Here is a 21,996-nt window from a genome sequence, read left to right on the forward strand (position 1 = left end):
AAAAAAAGTCAAAACTCTGAGCATACTTGGTTTCTCTTCTTAGTGCCTTTGTAGATGTCTTCCTTCAAGAATATCTTAACTCCCCTATGCCATAAACTCCATTAAGGGGCCAAGTCTTAACCGTCTTTGTATCCCTTGCACAGGACCTACCACATAATAGGTACTCAATAATGTCTGCTGAATGAATAAATTAAATACCCAGATGGCTACTTTATGGAAATTGACTGCCTGGTGGCTGCTTTCACTAATAAACAAGGGAAAATGAAGCTAAGGCTGGAATAGGAAGATTTACATAAATGTGCTAAGGATGTAAGATAAAAGAGCAGATTTATAAATTATAACCTCATTTTATTCTGACTGAATTCATATTTATTCTCAATGCCTGGAACATGTAAGGCACTCAATCCTGTGCCAGTTAAAGCTGTGCCTTGATTTTTGGGGTCTATTAAAAAAGTAGCCTGAATTTCATAAGACTTGTATTCTGCAACAGAAAACCAAATTTAAGCAGTATTTAGCATGCCAACATCCATTACCAAGGCATAAAGCATACATGAGCTAATTACTCCTAGAGTACAACATCACTTACTTAATAAATACTGAGCCTACCAGATGTCAGGCAGGGCAGACGATGGTACGCGAGTAACAGTAAAGTAGAAGGGTGCATGGTTAACCTTTAAAGGCTGTACATTTAGCAGTACAAGCGCAATCTTTAGAGCTCTGGCAGAGGTATAGATTGCTGTCCTCTGATGGCCAAGCAGAAGCAACAAATGGATTAAGCAGAAGCCTGTGCTTGGACAGGTCCTATTCGCATCGTTTGCAAAGGAGATAATGAAAATAGCAACCAAAGAAATGTACATTGTGAAAACATGAAAAAGGAAACAGTCTGAGTCAGTGGAAATCAGAAAAAGGCAAACAGGCTAAGGATAAAGGGATTAAGTCTAGAGAAGGAAGAAAATAAGTGGATGCCTGAATAAGCTAAAGGCTGTGCCACCACAGACCTCTGATTTAATACACAGGCAGAACAGGTTAAAAAAGCAACCTCAGAAAAGTTGTGTATTTTTTAGCTATTTCCTATTAGGTATTACTACTGGATTTCCAATGATTTAGACCAAAAATAAGCAAGTTAAATGAAAAAAGAAAAAAAAATCTGATAGCATATTTTTAGTTGTGAGTCAACTCAACCATAGCTTTGAGGTTTAGCAAACATCTCAGTCCCCACAACATCCCTGCAACGCAGGTCAAAGCAGGTTTGATTCTTTTCAGATATGCGAGAGAAATGGCGCTAGAGAGGTAAAGTGACTTGTCCATCAGTAAAGATGAGTCAACAGAGCGCTCTGGTTTCCTGATTACCATCTCAGTGTCACGTTCTATCTGTGAAAGGTGGCTTGGTTGCTGTGGAAAACTTTACGAAAACAATGCAACAGTAAAATGCAACCTTACTTGGTTAAATTCAGTACTAGTGAAATCAGAAAAATCCACTGTAAAAGTCAAATCACTGTTTATGGAGACAGATTTTAATACATCAAGGTTTCCTATTGGGTCATGATGAAGTTTGTACAGAAATTCTCTCTCTTTTTCTTCTATATTTTTCTCATCCTCTTCTTACAGCGCTGGTTGAAGACAGGGGAGGACCCCATGAGGCTATCAGTAGAGTGGGAACCATAACTGCTGTCTGAGTCATCAGGGCTCTGGGGGATTCCGGCTTCACTCATGCCTGACATGGGCTCCTCGAAGACATCACTGCCCAGCACACCATGCCCAGAGACAGTGCCTTCTTCACTCTCTTGAGGCTCCATTTTCACATGGGCCAGGTTCCAAAGGGGTGAAGCATTTACCTCTGAACCTAGAAACAGGTTAAATAAAACATATACCTAGTGGTGAGCCAAGGGTAGAACGAAGTAGAATGAACATACCACCCAGGGCAGAGTAGTGTCTTTTGAGTTCAGTTTTCACTCTGACCCTGGTACTTGGCTGGAGAATATGGTTGTTAGTCTGCTTTTCCATCATCAAAAAGTTACCAACTCTGAGTATCTTTCTTTTTACTCCTTTCTTCCACATCACCGAGCAGCCCTATTTCAACTGCTTTAATCTCAAATTTGTTGGGGTACTCAAGGAAGCCAACTAGTCAAACATCCTTGAATAATTAACATTCTTCAATCTATCTGGCAGTTGTCTTATTAAAGTAAGTACAAGCATCAGGGAGAACCAGTGCAGAATACTAAGGAAAAAAATTGGATCAACTGGATCAACCCTGGTAATCAACAGGATTGCAGCAAATCTGCAAAAAACCTCTTTAAAAGTGTTAAAAAGCAAAAATGTCACTTTGAGGACAAAGGCACCATGGTGTTTTCAATCGCCTTATATGCATATGAAAGCCGGACAATGAATAAGACCGAAGAATTGATGCCTTTGAATTACGGTGTTGGTGAAAAATACTGAATATACCATGGATTGCCAGAAGAACGAACAAATCTGTCCTGGAAGAAGTACAGCCAGAGTGCTCCTTAGAAGCAAGGATGGCGAGACTTCGTTTCATGTACTTTGGACATATTATCAGGAGGGACCAGTCCCTGGAGAAGGACATCAAGCTTGGTAGAGGGTCAGTGAAAAAGGGGAAGACCCTCAACAAGATGAACTGACACAGTGGCTGCAACAATGGGCTCAAACATAACCATTGTGAGGATGGTACAGGACCGGACAGTGTTTCGTTCAGTTGTACATAGAGTTGCTATGAGTCGGAACCAACTCAATGACACCTAACAACAACAACAATCAACAGGAGAACAGATACAGCATCTCCATCCTTACTAGGAATCATTTTAAAGCATGCTTGTAAAGCTGTGCTAGTCCTCTCTTCCACCAATTACAGAGAAGAAGGTTGGTATCTCTAGATGAGTGTGGCTATCTTTGGTTCAAGACTTTCATTCCCCTGCCCACCCCACTTTTGTTCTCTCACCTCTAGGGCTTGATTTCAAAAAGCACAAAGTACTGAGATCAGCAGATCTCCCACAATCAAAGTGAGTAAGTTGATCTCTCTTACTTGAAGCCTGTGGTGAAGCTTCAACCTCCAGGTTAGATGGGAAACGCTCACTCTGAGCCCCAAGGACCCCCATGGGCAGTGACTGGTCTCCAGAAGCAAGGTCTGCCTCCAGCTCCTCGCTGACAGGGAAAGTGATGTCGCTCACAGGTTCCTCCTTGATCTTTACAGGTTTGGTGTCCTCTGTGGCCTTCTCAGGATTGACAATCCTTTCGTACTCTTCGGAGAGTTGTTTACTAATCTGTTGGCAAGCAAGAGTTAATTTTTCAAAAATGTTAAAAGCAAGCTGCATAGTCAGCTTGGGACATCCTATGGAAAAGCTAATACAATAAGTAACGGAAGAGTTTTAAAATATCCATTGCCAGTGGAGGGAATCTGTTCAATGTTGAGTTTGTGTTTATAAGTGATAGAGACATGTAAAGAAAGTTTGGCAGAGAGAGCTTGTACGTACAGCAAAAAATAAAAGTTAACGCTGGTTAAAGATAAATCAGAAAAGATTAATTTTTAGCTATAAAAACTAACATTTGACATACCTACCCCATGTATATAATGAATGGTGTGGGAAATCTGGACACTTAGCAAAGACTTTTTTGTTGGGTGTTAAAAAATGAATCATATTTTAGATTTGGGGAAATAAACAATGAACAAATGACTTGCATAAGGCCACAAAGGTTGGATTTATTAGATATTTCTGGTTCTAACCAAAATAGTGTCCTCCCCATCCTCTGGGCAATATCACCTCACTTTTTTTTTAGTTTTTTATTGCACTTAACGCAATCTGAAATTGTTTGATAATTATTTACTTGTTTTTTTTCCCCCTCAGCAAGAACGCAAGCCCTAGGAACTTGTCTTGTTAACGCTGTATCCCACAGTGCCTGACTCAGAACAGCTACTCAATAAATTGTTGCTGAATAAAAGCATGCCAACCACATTCTCTTAAACTCCACATACCTGTCTGTAGTTTCTTCCAGAGGAAGTATTATTATCAATGAATGGGGTCACTCGTTGAGTAAAGGAGACTCCTGGGGTCTAGCCAAATCAGTGATTAGGCCTGATGGAACACAGGTAGGGTTATGAGAAAACTAAGTTCCAAGACCCTGTGTTCTGCATTCTAGAGCTAGTGTTGTGGGAACCTGCTGAACACCCCTAGATGGGAAACTTTTGCCTGTTCCTTCACAGGGTCATCTCACCTGTAGCATGTAACTGTGATAGTCCTTGATGCGGTGCTGCCAGAACTTCTGGAGGGAAAGCACACTGCCAATGCCCACTTCATGGAATACCTGCTCCATAATGTCAGGGAAAGGAGTCTGCCCCAGTCGGGCCTCTCGATCCGCAGCAAAGCGCAGCAACTTGGTGAACTTAAGGCAATACTCGTGTGCCACATCAGTTAGGGTCTCCAGGACACTTTCATTAGCACTCTCAAAGCCGGCGTGGGCCAGGATTGTGGCCACTGCCTGGTAGAGAAGCTGTCGACAGGAGTGCCAGCTGAGTTCAGTTACAGGCTCCCCTTTCCCACTGGAAGTGGAGACACAGTACTGTTAGTGCTCTCACGTAGGGGTGATGTGCCCTGTCTCCCTAAGCGTTTTACAATTCCAGGCAAACTACTGTCCCTGCTTCCCAGGGAAACTGTATCCAGCTTATGTAGCCCAGTTTCATCCTGCTGCTGTCAGGACATGTCTCGCCAACCTGGAGTCATATTTCTGAGCTCCTCCAATTACATAAAGTTTAAACAGGCAATGTGTGTCTGTAATAGTTTAAGCAATACAAAAGGGTATCTAGTAAATAAGTTTCCTCTTTTTTTCTACTAACTGCTCAGTTTTGATCACTTTCAGGATCTGATTAACAGTAAAACTCAGACACTGCTCAATGGTGTTGTAATTTCTAATTAACCGCAACTGTTTCCTCACATCCTGGGCAATATATGGGCTTTCAGAAATTCAGAGTCCCAGTTAGGAAATTCTTTATATAAGTATAAAGGATCATTTTTAAAACTGGGAAGGCAACTCAATTTTCTAAGAGCAATTTAAACCATGAACAGCTTATATTTTCATCCTATCCTATGCTGTAAAATGGGTAAGGCCCATATTATTATTCCTATTTGGCCAGTGAGGAAATTGAGGTTCAGATGGATTGACTTGTCAAAAGTTATTTGTGTGTTATTAGTAAGTGGTGGAGCGTATGACTTCGTGGTCTTCATAATACATCATTTTGCTCCTAATCACTACCGCAGAAATCTTAATCTTTCCAAGAAAAAACTTCAAAAGTTGTTCTACTTCTTAAAAATAACTTTAACCAAGCCTCTAATAATTTATCCACCTTCTGAAAATTCCTGTCTGTCCTCTGCCTGCCCTTGACAAAGGAAGTAAATAGAGAAGAATAAAGCAGAGCACAGAAAATCGCTTTCCCCTGGTCTCCATGTTGCACAGGAGTGCTGGAAGAGCCATTCACCCACTTTATTGTCAGCTGTTTAGCAGCAACTATTGCAATTCACATGCCTTAATAGTTGGAAAATAAGATACCGAGTAACTTTTAATGTTTCCGTTATCATTTTCCACGATCAGTCTCTCTGGGCCGAGGGCTAAAGGCCTCAGAAGTGCCTAAAAAGCAGAGAGGTAAGCCAGTATTGCTTTATTTGAATGATGTATGGAAATCTTTAAAAGGAAAGTAATTCTTTTGGCACTCCCATGGCTGATATAAATTATTATAAAGTTTCTTCAATATGTACAAACCTAGGTATAAACGGGGAAACCCTGGTGGCGTAGTGGTTAAGAACTAGGGCTGCTAACCAAAACGTCAGCAGTTTGAATCTGCCAGGTGCTCCTTGGAAAACCTATGGGGCAGTTCTACTCTGTCCTATTGGGTCACTATGAGTCAGAGTTGACGCGATGGCAATGGAGGTATAAACGTTTGATATTCACAGCTCTTACATGACAATTAAAATTAGAGATTAGACACAAAACTACACAATTCTAACTAACAGCATCAATTTAATGTGATGGATGATATTATTTTACTGAAACTAAATTGCTCTCTAAATGTAAATATGGAACTCATTGCCATGCAGCAAGTTTTCTGAGTTGGGTAAAATTTATCCGAGCTTATGCTGTGTAACGACCCAGCTATCCCACCCCTTTTCCCTATTCCAAAGACTTCAAAACCTTTAACTACACATTACAGCTTGACATCATCAGGCGTTCATCTGGTCCACCTGCGATCCTTACAGAAATCTATTTCTGCTCTTTTCTCATTTCTCAGACAATTAAAATAGCAACTATTATCACCAAGAGGCAGATGCAATAAGTGATAACACAATATCACTTATGTAATATTTTTGTCAAAAATATTTAACCTGAATCTACTTTTGAGGAAATAATCAGAAAATCCAGCTAATGAAACATTCTACAAGACAACTGATCTGGACTCTTTAAAAAAAATTAGTATGTTTTTTAAAAAGGAAGGAGCTATTCTAACTTAAAAAATACTGAAGAGACATAACAATCAAATGCAATGCATGAACTGGGAAAAATACATCTAAAAAAAATACTTTGGGGGACAACTGGAGAAATCTGAGTATGGATATATTAGATGATACTGAATTAATGTTCATCTGCTTTGGTGTGATAACAGTACTGTGATTATGTAGAAAAATTTTCTTAGTTTTAGGATATGCATGCTGAAAACTTTAGCGGTGAAATGTGATGCCTGCAACTGACTTTACAATGTTTGGCAAATAAAGTATATGTGTGTATATACATATATATACGTGTGTACATATTTGCATGTATATGTACATACACATATGTGAGAAAGTAAATGGGGCAAAATTTTAACAAGGAATCAGATAAAAGGTATTTGGGTGTTCACTGTACTATTATTTAAACTTTTCTGTAGGTTTGAAAATTTTCAAAAGAAAAAAATTATTATTTGGCACCAAATATGAACTTGCTGAAAACTAGTAGTAGCACTAGGTCATAAGACAGGCATTCAGAAGCTCTGGAGCAGTGCTTCTCAAAATTAAATGTGCATAAAAGAACCTTCTAGGGATTTGTTAAAATGGAGGTTCTGATTCAGCAGGTCTGGGTGGGGCCTGGGATTCTGCATTTCTAACAAGCTCCCAAGTGATGTTGATGCTCCTGGTCTTGGACAGCAAGGATCAAGAATATCCTTGTATTAGTATTTCTTAAACTATGTTATCAAAATGAAAACATACAGTTTTAAAATATTTGTATTGAACTTGTGGATTCCGAATAATATCAGAATGAGTCCATAAATCCCAATTTGAGGACACTGGGCTAAACCCGTAATAATAATAAACCCACTGCTGTCTAGTTGATTTTGACTCATAGTGACACTATAGGACACAGTAGAACTGTCCCATAGGGTTTCTAGGGCTGTAGTCTTTACTGAGGTAGACTACCACATCTTTCTCCCACAGAGCAGCTGGTGGGTCCGAACTGCCGACCTTTCAGTTAGCAGCCAAGCACTTATTCACTGTGCCACAAGGGCTCTTCAAACCCATAGTATCACTTAATCACTGTGCCACCGGAGTTCTTCTTAAATCAAACAGGCTAGACAGTAAGGACCATGAGGCCATGGCCTGTTTTACATACCAGTGTATTACTTTGCTCCTAGTAAAGTGCTCGGCACATAGTAAGTACTCAGTAAATATTTGTTGCATCAAAAATTGAAAGAATACAGCCTCTGGATTCAAATGGTTGGAGTTCACGTCTTATGCCTCGCACTAATTAAGAAACCTTGGCCAAGTCAGTTACTATCTCTTATCCTCAATTTCCTCATGTGGAAAATGGAAAATGCTATTACAGGCATACCTTGTTTTATTGTGCTTCACTTTATCGCACTTGACAGACATTGAGTTTTTTTACAAATGGAATGTTTGTGGCAACCCTGCGTCAAGCGAGTCTGTCAGCACCGTTTTTCCAACAGCAGTGCTCACTTTGTGTCTCTGTGTCACATTTTGGTAATTCTCACAATATTTCAAATTTTTCATTATTATTTTATCTGTTATGGTGGTCTGTGATGTTACTATTGTAATTGTTTTGGGGGGCCACAAACTATACCCATATAAGAGAGCAGACTTAGATCGATAAATGCTGCATGTGTTCTGACTGCTCCTCCGATTGCCCGTTCCCGTCTCTCTCCTACTCCTCAGGCCTCCCTATTCCCTGAGACACAACAATACTGAAATTAGGCCAATTAATAACCCTACAAGGGCCTCTAAGTGTTCAAGTAAAAGAAGGAGTCACATGTCTCTCACTTTTAATGAAAAGCTACAAATATTAAGCTTAGTGAGGAAGGCATGTTGAAAGCCGAGATAGGCTGAAAGCTAGGCCTCTTGCGCCAAAGTTAGCCAAGTTGTGAATGCAAAAGCAAAGTTCTTAAAGGAAATTAAAAGTGCTACTCTAGTGAACACATGAATGATGAGAAAGTGAAATAGCCTTATTGCTGATATGGAGAAAGTTTTAGTCGGCTGGATAGAAAATCCAACATTCCTTTAAGCCAAAGCCTAATTCAGAACAAGGCCCTAACTCTCTTCAATTCTATAAAGGCTAAGAGCGATGAGGACGCTGCAAAAGAAAAAACTGAAGCTAGCAGACGTTGGTTCATGAGGTTTAAGGAAAGAAGCTGCCTCCATAACATAAAAGTGCAAGGTGAAACAGTAAGTGCTGATGTAGAAGCTATAGCAAGTTATCCAGAAGATCAACCTGTTGAAGATAGCTACACTAAACAACGGATTTTCAAAGTAGAGCAAATAGCCTTATATTGGAAGAAGATGCCATCTAGGACTTTCACAGCTAGAGAGGAGAAGTCAGTGGCTGGTTTCAAAGTTTCAAAGGGCAGGCTGACTCTCTTGTTAGGGGCTAACGCAGCTGGTGACTTTAAGTTGAAGCCAATGCTCATTTATCATTCCAAAAATCCTAGGGCCCTTAAGAATTATGCTAAATCTACTCTGCCTGTGCTCTGTAAATGGAACAACAAAGCCTGGATGACAGCACATCTGTTTACAACATGGCTTACTGAATATTTTAAGCTCACAGCTCAGACCTACTGCTCAGAAAAAAAGACTTAAAAATATTACTGTTCGTTGACAATGCACCTGGTCACCCAAGAGTTCTGATGGAGTGTACAAGAAATTAATGTTGTTTTCATGCCTGCTAACATCCATCCCGACGCCCATGGATCAAGGAGTAATTCTGACTTTCAAGTCTTATTATTTAAGAAATACATTTCATAAGGCTATAGCTGCCATAGATACTGATTTCTCTGGGCAAACTAAATTGAAAACCTTCTGGAAAGGATTCACCATTCTAGATGCCATTAAGAACATTCGTGATTCATGGGAGGTCAAAATATCAACGTTAACAGGAGTTTGGAAGAAATTGATTCCAACCCTCATGGTTGACTTTGAGGGATTCAAGACTTCAGTGGAGGAAGTGACTGCAGATGTGGTGGAAATAGCAAGAGAACTAGAATTAGAAGTGGACCCTGAAGATGTGACTGAATTGCTGCAATCTCACGATAAAACTTTAATGAATGAGGAGTTGCTTCTTATGGATGAGCAAAGGAAGTGGTTTCTTGAGATGGAATCTACTCTTGATGAAGATGCTGTGAACACTGTTCAAATGACAACAAAGAATTTAGACTATTACATAAACTTAGTTGATAAAGCAGCAGCAGGGTTTGAGAGGACTGACTCCAATTTTGAAAGAAGTTCTACTGTGGATAAAATGCTGTCAAACAGCATTGCATGCTACAGAGAAATCTTTCATGAAAGGAAGAGTCAATCGATGTGGCAAACTTCATTGTTGTCTTATTTTAAGAAACCGCCACAGCCACCTGAACTTTCAGCAACCACCACCCTGATCAGTCAGCAGCCATCAACACTGAGGCAAGACCTTCCACCAGCATAAAGATTACGACTTGCTGAAGCCTCAGATGGTGGTCATTTTTTAGTAGTAAAGTATTTTTAAGATAAGGTATATATACATTGTTTTCTTAGACATAAAGTTATTGTACACTTAATAGACTACAGTATAGTGTAAACATAACTTTTATATGCACTGGGAAACCAAAAAATTCATGTGATTTGCTTTATTGCTGTATTGCGGTAGTCTGGAACCAAACCTGCAATATCTCCACAGTATGCCTGTACATGCCTGACAGGGTTGTTGGGGTCATTATTTGAGAAAAGTAGGATAATAGCAAAGCCTTCCCTTACCGGTAGAAGTCACTCTCTGGGTCACTGTGCCGGATCTGGAACGGTGCATTGAGATTCTTGCAATCTAAAGGCAGGAGGTCATCAGGGAGAGGAGGTGATCCAGGGCAGGCAGGAAGGGGTTCACTCTCTTCAGTCTTTACACCTTCTGTCTGCTGCTGATTCTGGGCCTGAGCTGTGGCAATGAGGTTGCGCAGACGTCGGTTGTGCTGGATCAGCTGAATAGTATGGATGGTGAGGCTGCAAGGCTCTGAGGGGATGTCCAGCATAGTGGGGGGCCTGGGCTTGTTGGCTGAAGGCTGGTGCAAGGGAGGGTCATGGACTTCCACCAGACGGAACTCCCGTGGGAGCAAATCAAAGGAACTTCTATTGGTTTGGCTTGATGAGATTGGTATCTCTCCCCAATACCTCAACATTTTGGACTAAGAAGCGAAGAGCTCTCAGGTTAAATGTAGATGTATGCTAAGAGTAGTGTTTTTAAATCTCTGGCAACCAAAGGTTTTAGGCTTCTGTAGTGAAAAATATGAAGCCTAGCCAACTATTTATATAAGAAATAGGCTGTTCAAGATCACTTAGAAAAATGACTGTGTCAGCAAAACTACAGGACCAAAGATGTTCTCCCTGAAGAAATTAAGAGAAATATAACTGTTAAATGCCAGTCATCACAATCACAATGATACTTTCTACTGTACTGAACCACAGGTAAAATCTGGGTCAATAGTACACTAATAGCTGTAATGGTATCTGGGGCTCTAGTGCCCCTTATTTTCCATCTCACTTCACTAACTCATTACTAGAACTACCATCATGCCCAATCCTGAACAATCTGCAAAGGATGATGCTTAAATAGAAGGCCTAGAGTATTTTTCAGAGTATCTTGACACATCTGTCCTAGATCAGTAGGAAAAAAGGGAATAGAGTTAAACATAAGAAAAAGTGGTTCTTACTCTGCATATGTCAAGCATGGGTACCTTTTAACTGGTCCTGGTAGAAAAGTTTAGGAAACACTAATGTAAATGGCCTTATGCTTTCTGCTTCTGATTCATATGTATAGAAAAGAATCTGAGAGATTTCTGTAGACTCTTAACTGGTATTGCTTCTTCCAGTCTCAATTGTGTCTAATCTATTTTCCATACTTCTGCTAGACTTCATATTTTTAAAACTCAGATCTAATGGCTTCCTACTGCCTACTGGGAAAAAAATCAGTCAATTCTTTGGCCTAGCATTGAATAAAATTCACACTCTTGCTTCAACCCACCTTTCCAGACTCCCATATGTCTCCTCAAGTTAAACAAAGTTTTATAGAATGCCAGGCATTATGTGGAGAGGCAAAGACCAATGATGTAAGATCCTTGTCCTGAGGTGAGGGAGGGAATATAATCAGAACATTTCAGCATGAAAGTATGTGATAAGTACTATTCTAGAGGCATAGACCTGGTACACAGGAAGCACCAAAAAGGAGTTTCTTAGGGAAAATGACCACCTTAGTTCTAACAGTATCATACTACTCAGTTGCTTAAGAATGCCATGCATTTTAGCTATTGATTTTTTAAGCTATGGTCTCTGGCAGAAATGCCCCGCCAACTCCCACATCCCTGGCTGACTTGTATTCATTCTTAAGTACAGCTTAAGTCATCCCCCTCTGTCATGGATTGCATTATGTCGCCCCACAATATCTGTCAACTTGGCTAGGCGATGATTACCATTGTTGTGTGACTGTCCACCATTTTGTCATCTAATGTGATTTTCCTATGTGTTGTAAATCCTATCTCTATGATGTTAATGAGATGGGATAAGCGACAGTTATGTAGACTCAATCTACAAGATTTATCAACAATTTAAGCTAATCTCTTTTTGAGATATAAAAGAGAGAACGGAGCAGAGAGACAGGGGGTCCTCATACCACCAAGAAAGCAGTGTCGGGAGCAGAGAGCATCCTTTGGCCCTGAGATTCCTCTCGAAGTTCCTAGAGCAAGAGAACATTGATGACAAGGGCCTTCCTCTAGAGCTAACAGAGAGAGAAAGCCTTCCCTTAGAGCTGGCACTCTGAATTTGGTCTTCCAGCCTCCTAGACTGTGACAAAATAAATTTCTCTTTGTTGAAGCCATCAGCTTGTAGTATTTCTGCCATAGCACCACTAGATGACTAAGATAGAATTTGGCACTGGGGTGGGGCGGGGGGGTGCTGCTCTAAACAAATACCTAAAATGTAGACGTGGTTTTGAAACTGTGAATGGGCAGAGGGTAGAGGAATTTTAAAGTGCCTAATAGTAAAAGCCTAGTTGGCCTTGAAGAGACTGTTAGTGGAACTGTCACACTGGGGATGGTGCAGACAGTGAAAAGGGTGCAGCAGAGAACCAGCAGCAACAGAATCAGGAGACCAGTGTAAAACAGCACTGGAGCTGACGCATGGAGTGAGAGCTGAGTGCCTCTGCTCAAGAGGCTTCCTGGTGGAGTGGGGTGCCTCCAGGCACTTATTAGTGGTGTTAGGCCTGCCGACCCATGGAGCAAGAGAGCTGAGTGTCTTCTGGTCGAAGTTTACTGGTGGAGTGGGGTGCCGCAGGCACTTATCAGTGGAGCTAAAGAGCTTTGGAACACTTGCCCCAGCAGGGCAGACACAGACTGAGAGTCCCGAGGGGCTCAGAGGCCAAGGAACCAGGAAGCTGAAACTGAAGAGACAAGGAACATGGGAAGCAGAGCTGCCTCAGTCTCAAAGGGTATGGCCACAACCTATGGGGTCTCAAAGGGTGGGGTTGCCACTCAGATGCACTAGAAGAATGAGGCCATCCAAAGCTGAAGGAGCAGAGCTGCTGTCCCAGAGGACCTAGAAAGTGGAGCTGAAGCCTAGGGCCAAGGGACCTCCACACAGAATCCAGAGTGTGTGACCAATACCTAGAGTCTGGAAGGCAGGGCCATTATATAAATGGTCTCAGAAAACAGAGGTTTATATCAAGGAAATGGCTCACGAACTTGTAGAGGCTGGAATGTCCCAAGTTCATGGGTCAGGATAGAGGCTTCTTCCGATTCACACAGCCTTAAGGGCTGGTGGACCCAAGATCAGCAGGTCAGAGAGCAGAGCTCTTGCTCACAGGTTATGAAGATTGGCAGGCAAGACCACAGATAAGCTCTAGCTCAAGTCCCAAGAACTGGAGGTCAAACGAACAGGAGCCAGCTGCAAGTCCAGCGCAATTAAAAAGCCCCTTAGCCTTGCCGCTCATTTCCAATGCCTGAGGAAAGTCCCTTCCAACTGATTAGCTACTCGCAGCAGATCCCATCATGGGAGTGATCACATATCAAATCTCAACAGGGAAGTGATCAGAACATTATAAGACTGCCAAAACATTGAGAATCATGGCCCAGCCAATCTTAACCATCACACCCTTCGTTACCTCCCTAGTACATCTCCCTTCACTATATTCTCATAGCACTTTGCATTTTCCATCACCGCATTTATCCCTGGATTTTAACTAGGACTCAATCGCAATCAATTCTGTTCTCTTATCTACTCCTCACGGCCATGATCTTAGTATGGTGTCTAGTACACAGTAATACCTAGCATTTATCGAGTGCTTACTATGTGCCAGGCTTTGCCTTTATTGTACCAAACAAACCAAACCCGTTGCCGTCGAGTCGATTACGACTTGACAGCGACTCTATAGGACAAGGTAGAACTATCCCATAGAGTTTCCAAGGAGCGCCTGGTGAATTCGAACTGCAGAATCTTTACTTAGCAGCCGGAGCTCTTAAGCACTACGCCACCAGGGTTTCTTTGACTTTACTGTAGATACTATTATTATTACCATTGTTTCTGATGCGGAAACTGAGGCCCAATACCTTGCCCAATGTCACAAGCGACCGAGGAGGAAATCAAGAGAGTTGGACGGCAGACTCCGTACTCTTAACCACTGAACTATGCTGCCTCAATAATTGGTTACGGAAAGAATAAATGAATGAACGACGTAACAGAAAAATCCGCCTACCTTCACCGAAACAGCGAGAAGGGAGGCGAAGGGCAGGCACCAAGCCAAGCCCAAGGAATGCCCGAGTCCCTCCCCGGGGCTCCTCAGTCACGTTCTGCGGGCCACAACCCACAGCATCCTTGGGTTGCCTGATCCCCGGGGCAGCCGAGAGACGGAGAGGTCTGGACCTGAGCCGAGCCAAAGAAGTGCCACTATTCACTGTCGCAGCAGATTTACGTCTCTGAGAAGCTTGAGAAGAGTCCCACCGGGCCCGGAAGGCTGGCTTGTTGATTTGGTCCAATGCCGCCGGAAGCGGTTCTTTTTACTCAGGTTTGCGACAGGAAGTTATTACTATCCTGTTGTACCTTATAAAGACGTCCCCATTCCGCATAGCATTTTTTGGTTTTTCCTCTTATTGTGACCTTTCTTTATTACCGCACCACTTCGCAACGTTCAGGGTCGTAAAGAAGCAACGCCACCATCGTTACCCAAAGAAGCCGCTAGGAGCTGGGTAGAAGGAGGCCTAAGTAGGAACGTAGCGACCGACGGGTGAAGTTTCCCAGGAGCAGAGTTCGAGACTTCACCCGGTGGAGGATGGCTGATTTCCCCTCGCAGTTAGAGCCGCCGGCTCCGCTAGAACTCAGCGGTGACTTCAAGAAGCCAGCCCTGCCGATGCCCCCGGCGGTGCGGGGGAAGCCCCCGGTCACCAATCCCGCAAACCCAGAGGAGGTGAAGAAAGGAAGGCCCGCGGCGCTGCTGGACCCTGATTCCGGTGCGCCCGAAGTCCCACCGGCCCGGCCGGACAGTGGGGAGACTAGGGTTGCGAAGAAGGAGCAGCCGCGTCCCCCCACAGCGGCTTCTTCCCCTGGCGGCCCAACCCGAGCTCCTGCCTACCAAGAGCCTCCGTGGGGCGGCCCAGCCACGGCCTCCTACAGCCTAGAGGTCCTGAAGGGCGGCACCATCCTTGGCACCCGTAGCTTGAAAGGGACGAGTCTCTGCTCTTTCGGGCGGCTGTCTAGCTGCGACGTGTGCCTGGAGCACCCTTCGGTGTCTCGGTACCACGCCGTGCTGCAGCACAGGGTGTCCGGCCCTGACGGAGAAAGCGACGGCCACGGGCCTGGCTTCTACCTCTACGATCTGGGAAGCACCCATGGTACTTTTCTCAACAAAATCCGCATCCTTCCCCGCACTTATTGTCGGGTTCACGTCGGACATGTTCTTCGCTTTGGAGGCAGCACCCGGCTTTTTATCCTGCAGGTAAATCAGAAAACCTAGAATAGCAGTCTCTGGAGTGCACCGGTCTGTGTCCCTGAGCTCCTTAAGCTTTCGCTGAGGAAGGAGATTGCCCCAGTCAGCGATTCCAGAAATGGAGGAACCTAGCCCCTGTCGAGAGAAGAAATCTGATCCATAACTCAGTTAGAGTTAAAAGATTTTATTGGGTGGAAAAACTGTCCTCGAACAGGGAGCACCCCTCAGAAGAGATGACCTCGTCATATTAGAGTTTTGATCAGCTTGTATGCAGTACAAACTGTTAGGGGATTTCTTAAAACGGAAATTTGAAACGGTTGTCATTTACTTAATCGACAAGAGGTGGCTTGGATTGGTGGAAGTCTGCATTCTGTAAGCTAGTTATGGCTTATCTAATTATACTTTTCTCAGAACTGTCTTTAACATGAGTTTTTAGCCTATGTGAAAGGTTAAAAGTTAAGTTTAAAGGAGGGGGGAGGCATTTTCTTTAACGTTGTCCCCCTTCTGGTTACCTTAATCCCACTAGGATGTGACTATTTTTTTCCTCCTCTCCCACCCCTCCCCTCCCTTGTAACCATCAAAGATTCTTTGATAAATTTGTATAGTAGCTGGTCTCATACAGTACTTGTCCTTTTGTGATTGACTCATTTCACTCAGCATATATGCCCTCCAGATTCATCCATATGAGTTGCTTCCCAGATTCGTCGTTGTTCTTTATCTTTGCGTGGTACTCCATTATGTGTATGTAACATAGTTTGTTTATCTATTCTTCTGTTGATGGGTATCTAGGTTGTTTCTGTCTTTTTGCTATTGTGAATAATGCGGCAGTGAACATGGGTGTGCATATGTCTATTCGTGTGACGGCTCTTATTTCTCTAGGATGTATTCCTAGAAGTGGGATTGCTGGATCATATGGTATTTCTATTCCTAGCTTTCTGAGGACATGCCATATCGTTTTGCAAAATGGTTGTACCATTTTGGATTCCCACTAGCAGTCTGTAAGAGTGCCAATCTCCCCACAGCCTCTCTAACATTTGTTATTTACTGTTTTTTTTTTTTTTTTTAAATTCCTGCCAGTAATGCTGGGGGTGAGACGGTGTCTCTTTGTGGTTTTGATTTGCATTTCTCTAATGGGTTTTTCTGAAACCCTGGTGGCTTAGTGGTTAAGTGCTACAGCTGCTAACCAAAAGGTTGGCAGTTCGAATCCACCAGGTGCTCCTTGGAAACTCTATGAGGCAGTTCTACCCTGTCCTATAGGGCCCCTATGAGTTGGTATCGACTTGATGGCAACGGGTTTGGTTTTGTTTTTTTGGTTAACGGCTACTGATCAGGAGCATTTCTTCATGTGTCTGTTAGCCTCTTGAATGTCTTAAGAAGTGTTTCTTCATTTCCTTTGCCTGTGTTTTGATTGGATTATTTCTCTTTTTGTGGTAGAGGTGTTGGATTTTCCTGTAGATTTCAGAGATTAGAACTTTGTTGGATTTGTCATAGCCACTTTTTTTTTCCCAGTCTGTAGCATCTCTTTTTACTCTTTTGGTATAGTCGTTTGATGAGCATAAGTGTTTATCTAGCTTCTCTTCTGGACTTTGTGTGTTGTTAGTTATATTTTGTATCCTGTTAATGCTGTATATTAGGACCTCTAGCGTTGTTCCCATTTTTTCTTCTACGATCTTTGTAGTTTTGGTTTTATATGTAGGTCTTTGATCCATTCTGAATTAATTTTTGTGTATGGTGTGAGGTATGGGTCGTGTTTCATTTTTTTTGCAGTTAGGCGTCCAGTTTTACGAGCACCATTTGTTAAAAAGACTGTCTTTTCCCCATTTGATGGACTTTGGGCCATTGTCGAAGATCAGGTGACCATAGGTGGATGGATTTACATCTGGGTTCTCAATTCTGTTTCATTGGTCAATGTATCTTTCGTTGTACCAGTACTAGGCTGTTTTGACTACCGTAGCTGTATAATAGGTTCTGAGGTCGGGTAGTGGGAATCCTCCTACTTTATTCTTCTTCTCCAATAGTGCTTTACTTATCTGCGGCCTCTTTCCTTTCCATTTAAAGTTAATGATTAGTTTTTCTAGGGTGTGACTGCCCTTAAATACCAGCATGTATGAAATAGAATGACAAAAGGCTCTGCAGACTTGAATATATTACTGATTGTCTTTTGAAATTCCTAAACTAGGGCAGATTGCCCAAAGAAAAGAATGGAAACCAGAAGTTCGATCAATTGGAGGTTTGGAATCCCTTTTAAGTTGATGAATGTCATGAATTGAATCGTGTACCCCCAAAATATGTGTCAACTTGGTTAGGCCATGATTCCCAGTATGGTGTGGTTGTCCTCCATTTTGTGATTGTAATTTTATGTTGAAGAGGATTAGGGTGGGATTGTAGCACTCTTACTCAGGTCATATCCCTGATCCAATGTAAAGGGAGTTTCCCCGGGTGTGGCCTGCACCACCTTTTATCTCTCAAGAGATAAAAAGGAAAGGGAACCAAGCAGAGAAAGGGGACCTTATGCCACCAAGAAAGCAGTGCTGGGAGCAGAGCCTATCCTTTGGACCTGAGGTTCCTGCATGGAGAAGCTCCTAGTCCGGGGGAAGATTGCTGAGGAGGACAACAGAGAGAGAAAGCCTTCCCCCAGAGCTGAAGCCTTGAATTTGAACTTCTAGCCTACCGGACTGTGAGAAAATAAATTTCTGTTTGTTGAAGTCATCCACTTGTGGTATTTCTGTTATAGCAGCACTAGATAACTAAGACAATGAACAGAAGACTCTAAGATTTAAACTAGCATTAAGTGTTCTAAAAAATCAGAGGGTTGGAACTAGATAGCCTAATCTACAAAGTCCTTGCCAATTGGGGGTGAGAGGCAAAATCTGAGCAGAGAACAAAATAATCATTTTGGCACCCTGGGAATGGATGACATGGTTGCCTGCCCTTAAAAGGAATAAAAACAGAGAACACAAATAACTAATGGTACTAGGTATAGCCCAGGTTTGAGGCTCAATCGTGGACTTGACACCCAGTCAAGGAAGCTGTTTACCTTGTGTCTTAGGCTGGGTTCTATAGAGGAGCAAAACCATAAAGCATATATATAAAGAGAGAAAGAGAGGGAGAGTAAGAGAGAGGAAGATGTTATCTCAAGGAAATGGCTCACATGGTTGTAGAGGCTGGCAAAATGCAAAATCTGGGAGAGACTGATCCTCTGACTCTGAGATTGGTGAGGGAAACAGTGGGCACAAAGGGTCCTGAACACCAGTACCTGTTTACTCATGGTAAGGGATCTTTTCCACCAGAACTGTCAAGACTCTGATCAGTAAGTCAATTAGAGTTAAATGTTTTATTGGGTGGAAAAACTTTGAGAACAGGGACCACCCCTCAGAAAATATACAGCTTATATACCGTAGAAACTGTTAGGGAGTTTCCTAAAAGAGAGATTTAAAATGATTGGTTGTCGTTCACTTAATCCACATGTAGCACTCGGATTGGTTAATTAAGTTTGCGTGTGTGTGTATTCTGTAGCCTAGTTATGACTTATCTAATTACGTAGACTTTTCCAAGAACTATCTTTATCACGAGTTTTTTTTTTAATATTTTTTATTGTGCTTTAAGTGAAAGTTTACAAATCAAGTCAGTCTCTCACATATTAACTTACATACACCTTACTACATACTCCCATTTACTCTCCCCCTAATGAGTAAGCCCGCTCCCTCCTCCAGTCTCTCCTTTCATGACCATTTTGCCACTTTTTTTTTTTTTAGCTTTTATTAAGCTTCAAGTGAACATTTACAAATCCAATCAGTCTGTCACATATAAGTTTACATACATCTTACTCCGTACTCCCACTTGCTCTCCCCCTCGAGTCAGCCCTTTCAGTCTCTCCTTTTGTGAGAATTTTGCCGGCTTCCCTCTCTCTCTATCCTCCCATCCCCCCTCCAGACAAGAGTTGCCAACACAATCTCAAGTGTCCACCTGATATAATTAGCTCACTCTTCATCAGCGTCTCTCTCCCACCCGCTGACCAGTCCCTTTCATGTCTGATGAGTTGTCTTTGGGGATGGTTCCTGTCCTGTGCTAACAGAAGGTCTGGGGACCATGGCCGCCGGGATTCCTCTAGTCTCAGTCAGACCATTAAGTTTGGTCTTTTTATGAGAATTTGGGATCTGCATCCCACTGATCTCCTGCTCCCTCAGGGGTCCTCTGCTGTGCTCCCTGTCAGGGCAGTCATCGATTGTGGCCGGGCACCAACTAGTTCTTCTGGTCTCAGGGTGATGTAGGTCTCTGGTTCATGTGGCCCTTTCTGTCTCTTGGGCTCTTAGTTGTCGTGTGGCCTTGGTGTTCTTCATTTTCCTTTGCTCCAGGTGGGTTGAGACCAATTGCTGCATCTTAGATGGCCGCTTGTTAGCATTTAAGACCCCAGACGCCACATTTGAAAGTGGGATGCAAAATGATTTCATACTAGAATTATTTTGCCAATTGACTTAGAAGTCCCCTCAAACCATGTTCCCCAGACCCCCGCCCCTGCTCTGCTGACCTTTGCAGCATTCATTTTATCCTGGAAACTTCTTTGCTTTTGGTCCAGTCCAACTGAGCTGACCTTCCATGTATTGAGTGTTGTCTTTCCCTTCACCTAAAGCAGTTCTTATCTACTGATTAATCGATAAAAAACCCTCTCCCACCCTCCCTCCCTCCCCGCCTCATAACCACAAAAGTATGTGTTCTTCCCAGGTTTACTGTTTCTCAAGATCTTATAATAGTGGTCTTATACAATATTTGTCCTTTTGCCTCTGACTAATTTCACTCAGCATAATGCCTTCCAGGTTCCTCCATGTTATGAAATGTTTCACAGATTCGTCACTGTTCTTTATCGATGCGTAGTATTCCATTGTGTGAATATACCACAATTTATTTACCCATTCATCCGTTGATGGACACCTTGGTTGCTTCCAACTTTTTGCTATTGTAAACAGAGCTGCAATAAACATGGGTGTGCATATATCTGTTTGTGTGAAGGCTCTGGTATCTCTAGGGTATATTCCGAGGAGTGGGATTTCTGGGTTGTATGGTAGTTCTATTTCTAACTGTTTAAGATAACGCCAGATAGATTTCCAAAGTGGTTGTACCATTTTACATTCCCACCAGCAGTGTATGAGAGTTCCAATCTCTCCGCAGCCTCTCCAACATTTATTATTTTGTGTTTTTTGGATTAATGCCAGCCTTGTTGGTGTGAGATGGAATCTCATCGTAGTTTTAATTTGCATTTCTCTAATGGCTAATGATCGAGAGCATTTTCTCATGTATCTGTTAGCTGCCTGAATATCTTCTTTAGTGAAATGTGTGTTCATATCCTTTGCCCACTTTTTGATTGGGTTGTTTGTGTTTTTGTGGTTGAGTTTTGACAGAATCATGTAGATTTTAGAGATCAGGTGCTGGTCGGAGATGTCATAGCTGAAAATTCTTTCCCAATCTGTAGGTGGTCCTTTTACTCTTTTGGTGAAGTCTTTAGTTGAGCATAGGTGTTTGATTTTTAGGAGCTCCCAGTTATTGGGTTTCTCTTCATCATTTTTGGTAATGTTTTGTATTCTGTTTATGCCTTGTATTAGGGCTCCTAGGGTTGTCCCTATTTTTTCTTCCATGATCTTTATCGTTTTAGTCTTTATGTTTAGGTCTTTGATCCACTTGGAGTTAGTTTTTGTGCATGGTGTAAGGTATGGGTCCTGTTTCATTTTTTTGCAAATGGATATCCAGTTATCCCAGCACCATTTGTTAAAAAGGCTATCTTTTCCCCAATTAACTGACACTGGGCCTTTGTCAAATATCAGCTGCTCATACGTGGATGGATCTATATCTGGGTTCTCTATTCTGTTCCATTGGTCTATGTGCCTGTTGTTGTACCAGTACCAGGCTGTTTTGATTACTGTGGCTGTATAATAGGTTCTGAAATCAGGTAGAGTGAGACCTCCCACTTTCTTCTTCTTTTTCAGTAATGCTTTGCTTATCTGAGGCTTCTTTCCCTTCCATATGAAGTTGGTGATTTGTTTCTCTATCCCCTTAAAATATGACATTGGAATTTGGATCGGAAGTGCATTGTATGTATAGATGGCTTTTGGTAGAATAGACATTTTTACTATGTTAAGTCTTCCTATCCATGAGCAAGGTATGTTTTTCCACTTAAGTATGTCCTTTTGAATTTCTTGTAGTAGAGCTTTGTAGTTTTCTTTGTATAGGTCTTTTACATCCTTGGTAAGATTTATTCCTAAGTATCTTATCTTCTTGGGGGCTACTGTGAATAGTATTGATTTGGTTATTTCCTCTTTGGTGTTCTTTTTGTTGATGTAGAGGAATCCAAGTGATTTTTGTATGTTTATTTTATAGCCTGAGACTCTGCCAAACTCTTCTATTAGTTTCAGTAGTTTTCTGGAGGATTCCTTAGGGTTTTCTATGTATATAATCATGTCATCTGCAAATAGTGATAACTTTACTTCCTCCTTGCCAATCCGGATACCCTTTATTTCTTTGTCTAGC

General features: G+C 42.2%; 2 protein-coding genes across 4 annotated transcripts in view; one reads left to right on the forward strand and one right to left on the reverse strand.

The window, feature by feature from the left end:
- Positions 1–1,580: 1,580 nt before the first annotated feature.
- On the reverse strand, positions 1,581–14,569 carry SUPT7L (SPT7 like, STAGA complex subunit gamma). 3 transcript variants are annotated; one of them, XM_049904722.1, is made up of 6 exons: positions 14,251–14,569; positions 11,530–11,628; positions 10,275–10,892; positions 4,228–4,552; positions 3,041–3,278; positions 1,581–1,843 (listed from the first exon to the last, which is right to left on the reverse strand). In XM_049904722.1, exons 3-6 carry the CDS (start codon positions 10,685–10,687, stop codon positions 1,581–1,583), a joined length of 1,239 nt encoding a protein of 412 aa, XP_049760679.1. In that variant the 5' UTR covers positions 10,688–10,892; positions 11,530–11,628; positions 14,251–14,569. The 3 variants fall into 3 exon arrangements, with proteins under 3 accessions (XP_049760679.1, XP_049760678.1, XP_049760680.1); XM_049904721.1 differs by lacking the exon at positions 11,530–11,628; XM_049904723.1 differs by lacking the exon at positions 11,530–11,628 and having other exon boundaries at positions 10,275–10,916.
- A 47-nt stretch (positions 14,570–14,616) lies between these two features.
- The window catches only part of SLC4A1AP (solute carrier family 4 member 1 adaptor protein), a 70,569-nt gene continuing 63,189 nt past the window's right edge, over positions 14,617–21,996 (forward strand). Inside the window, exon 1 of the mRNA XM_049904719.1 lies at positions 14,617–15,486. Coding sequence (XP_049760676.1) covers positions 14,824–15,486 — 663 coding nt within the window. The 5' untranslated portion in view covers positions 14,617–14,823. The remainder of the gene's footprint in view (positions 15,487–21,996) is intronic.

This window comes from Elephas maximus, chromosome 12 (assembly GCF_024166365.1).
Source record: "Elephas maximus indicus isolate mEleMax1 chromosome 12, mEleMax1 primary haplotype, whole genome shotgun sequence".
Taxonomy (NCBI): Eukaryota; Metazoa; Chordata; class Mammalia; order Proboscidea; family Elephantidae; genus Elephas; species Elephas maximus.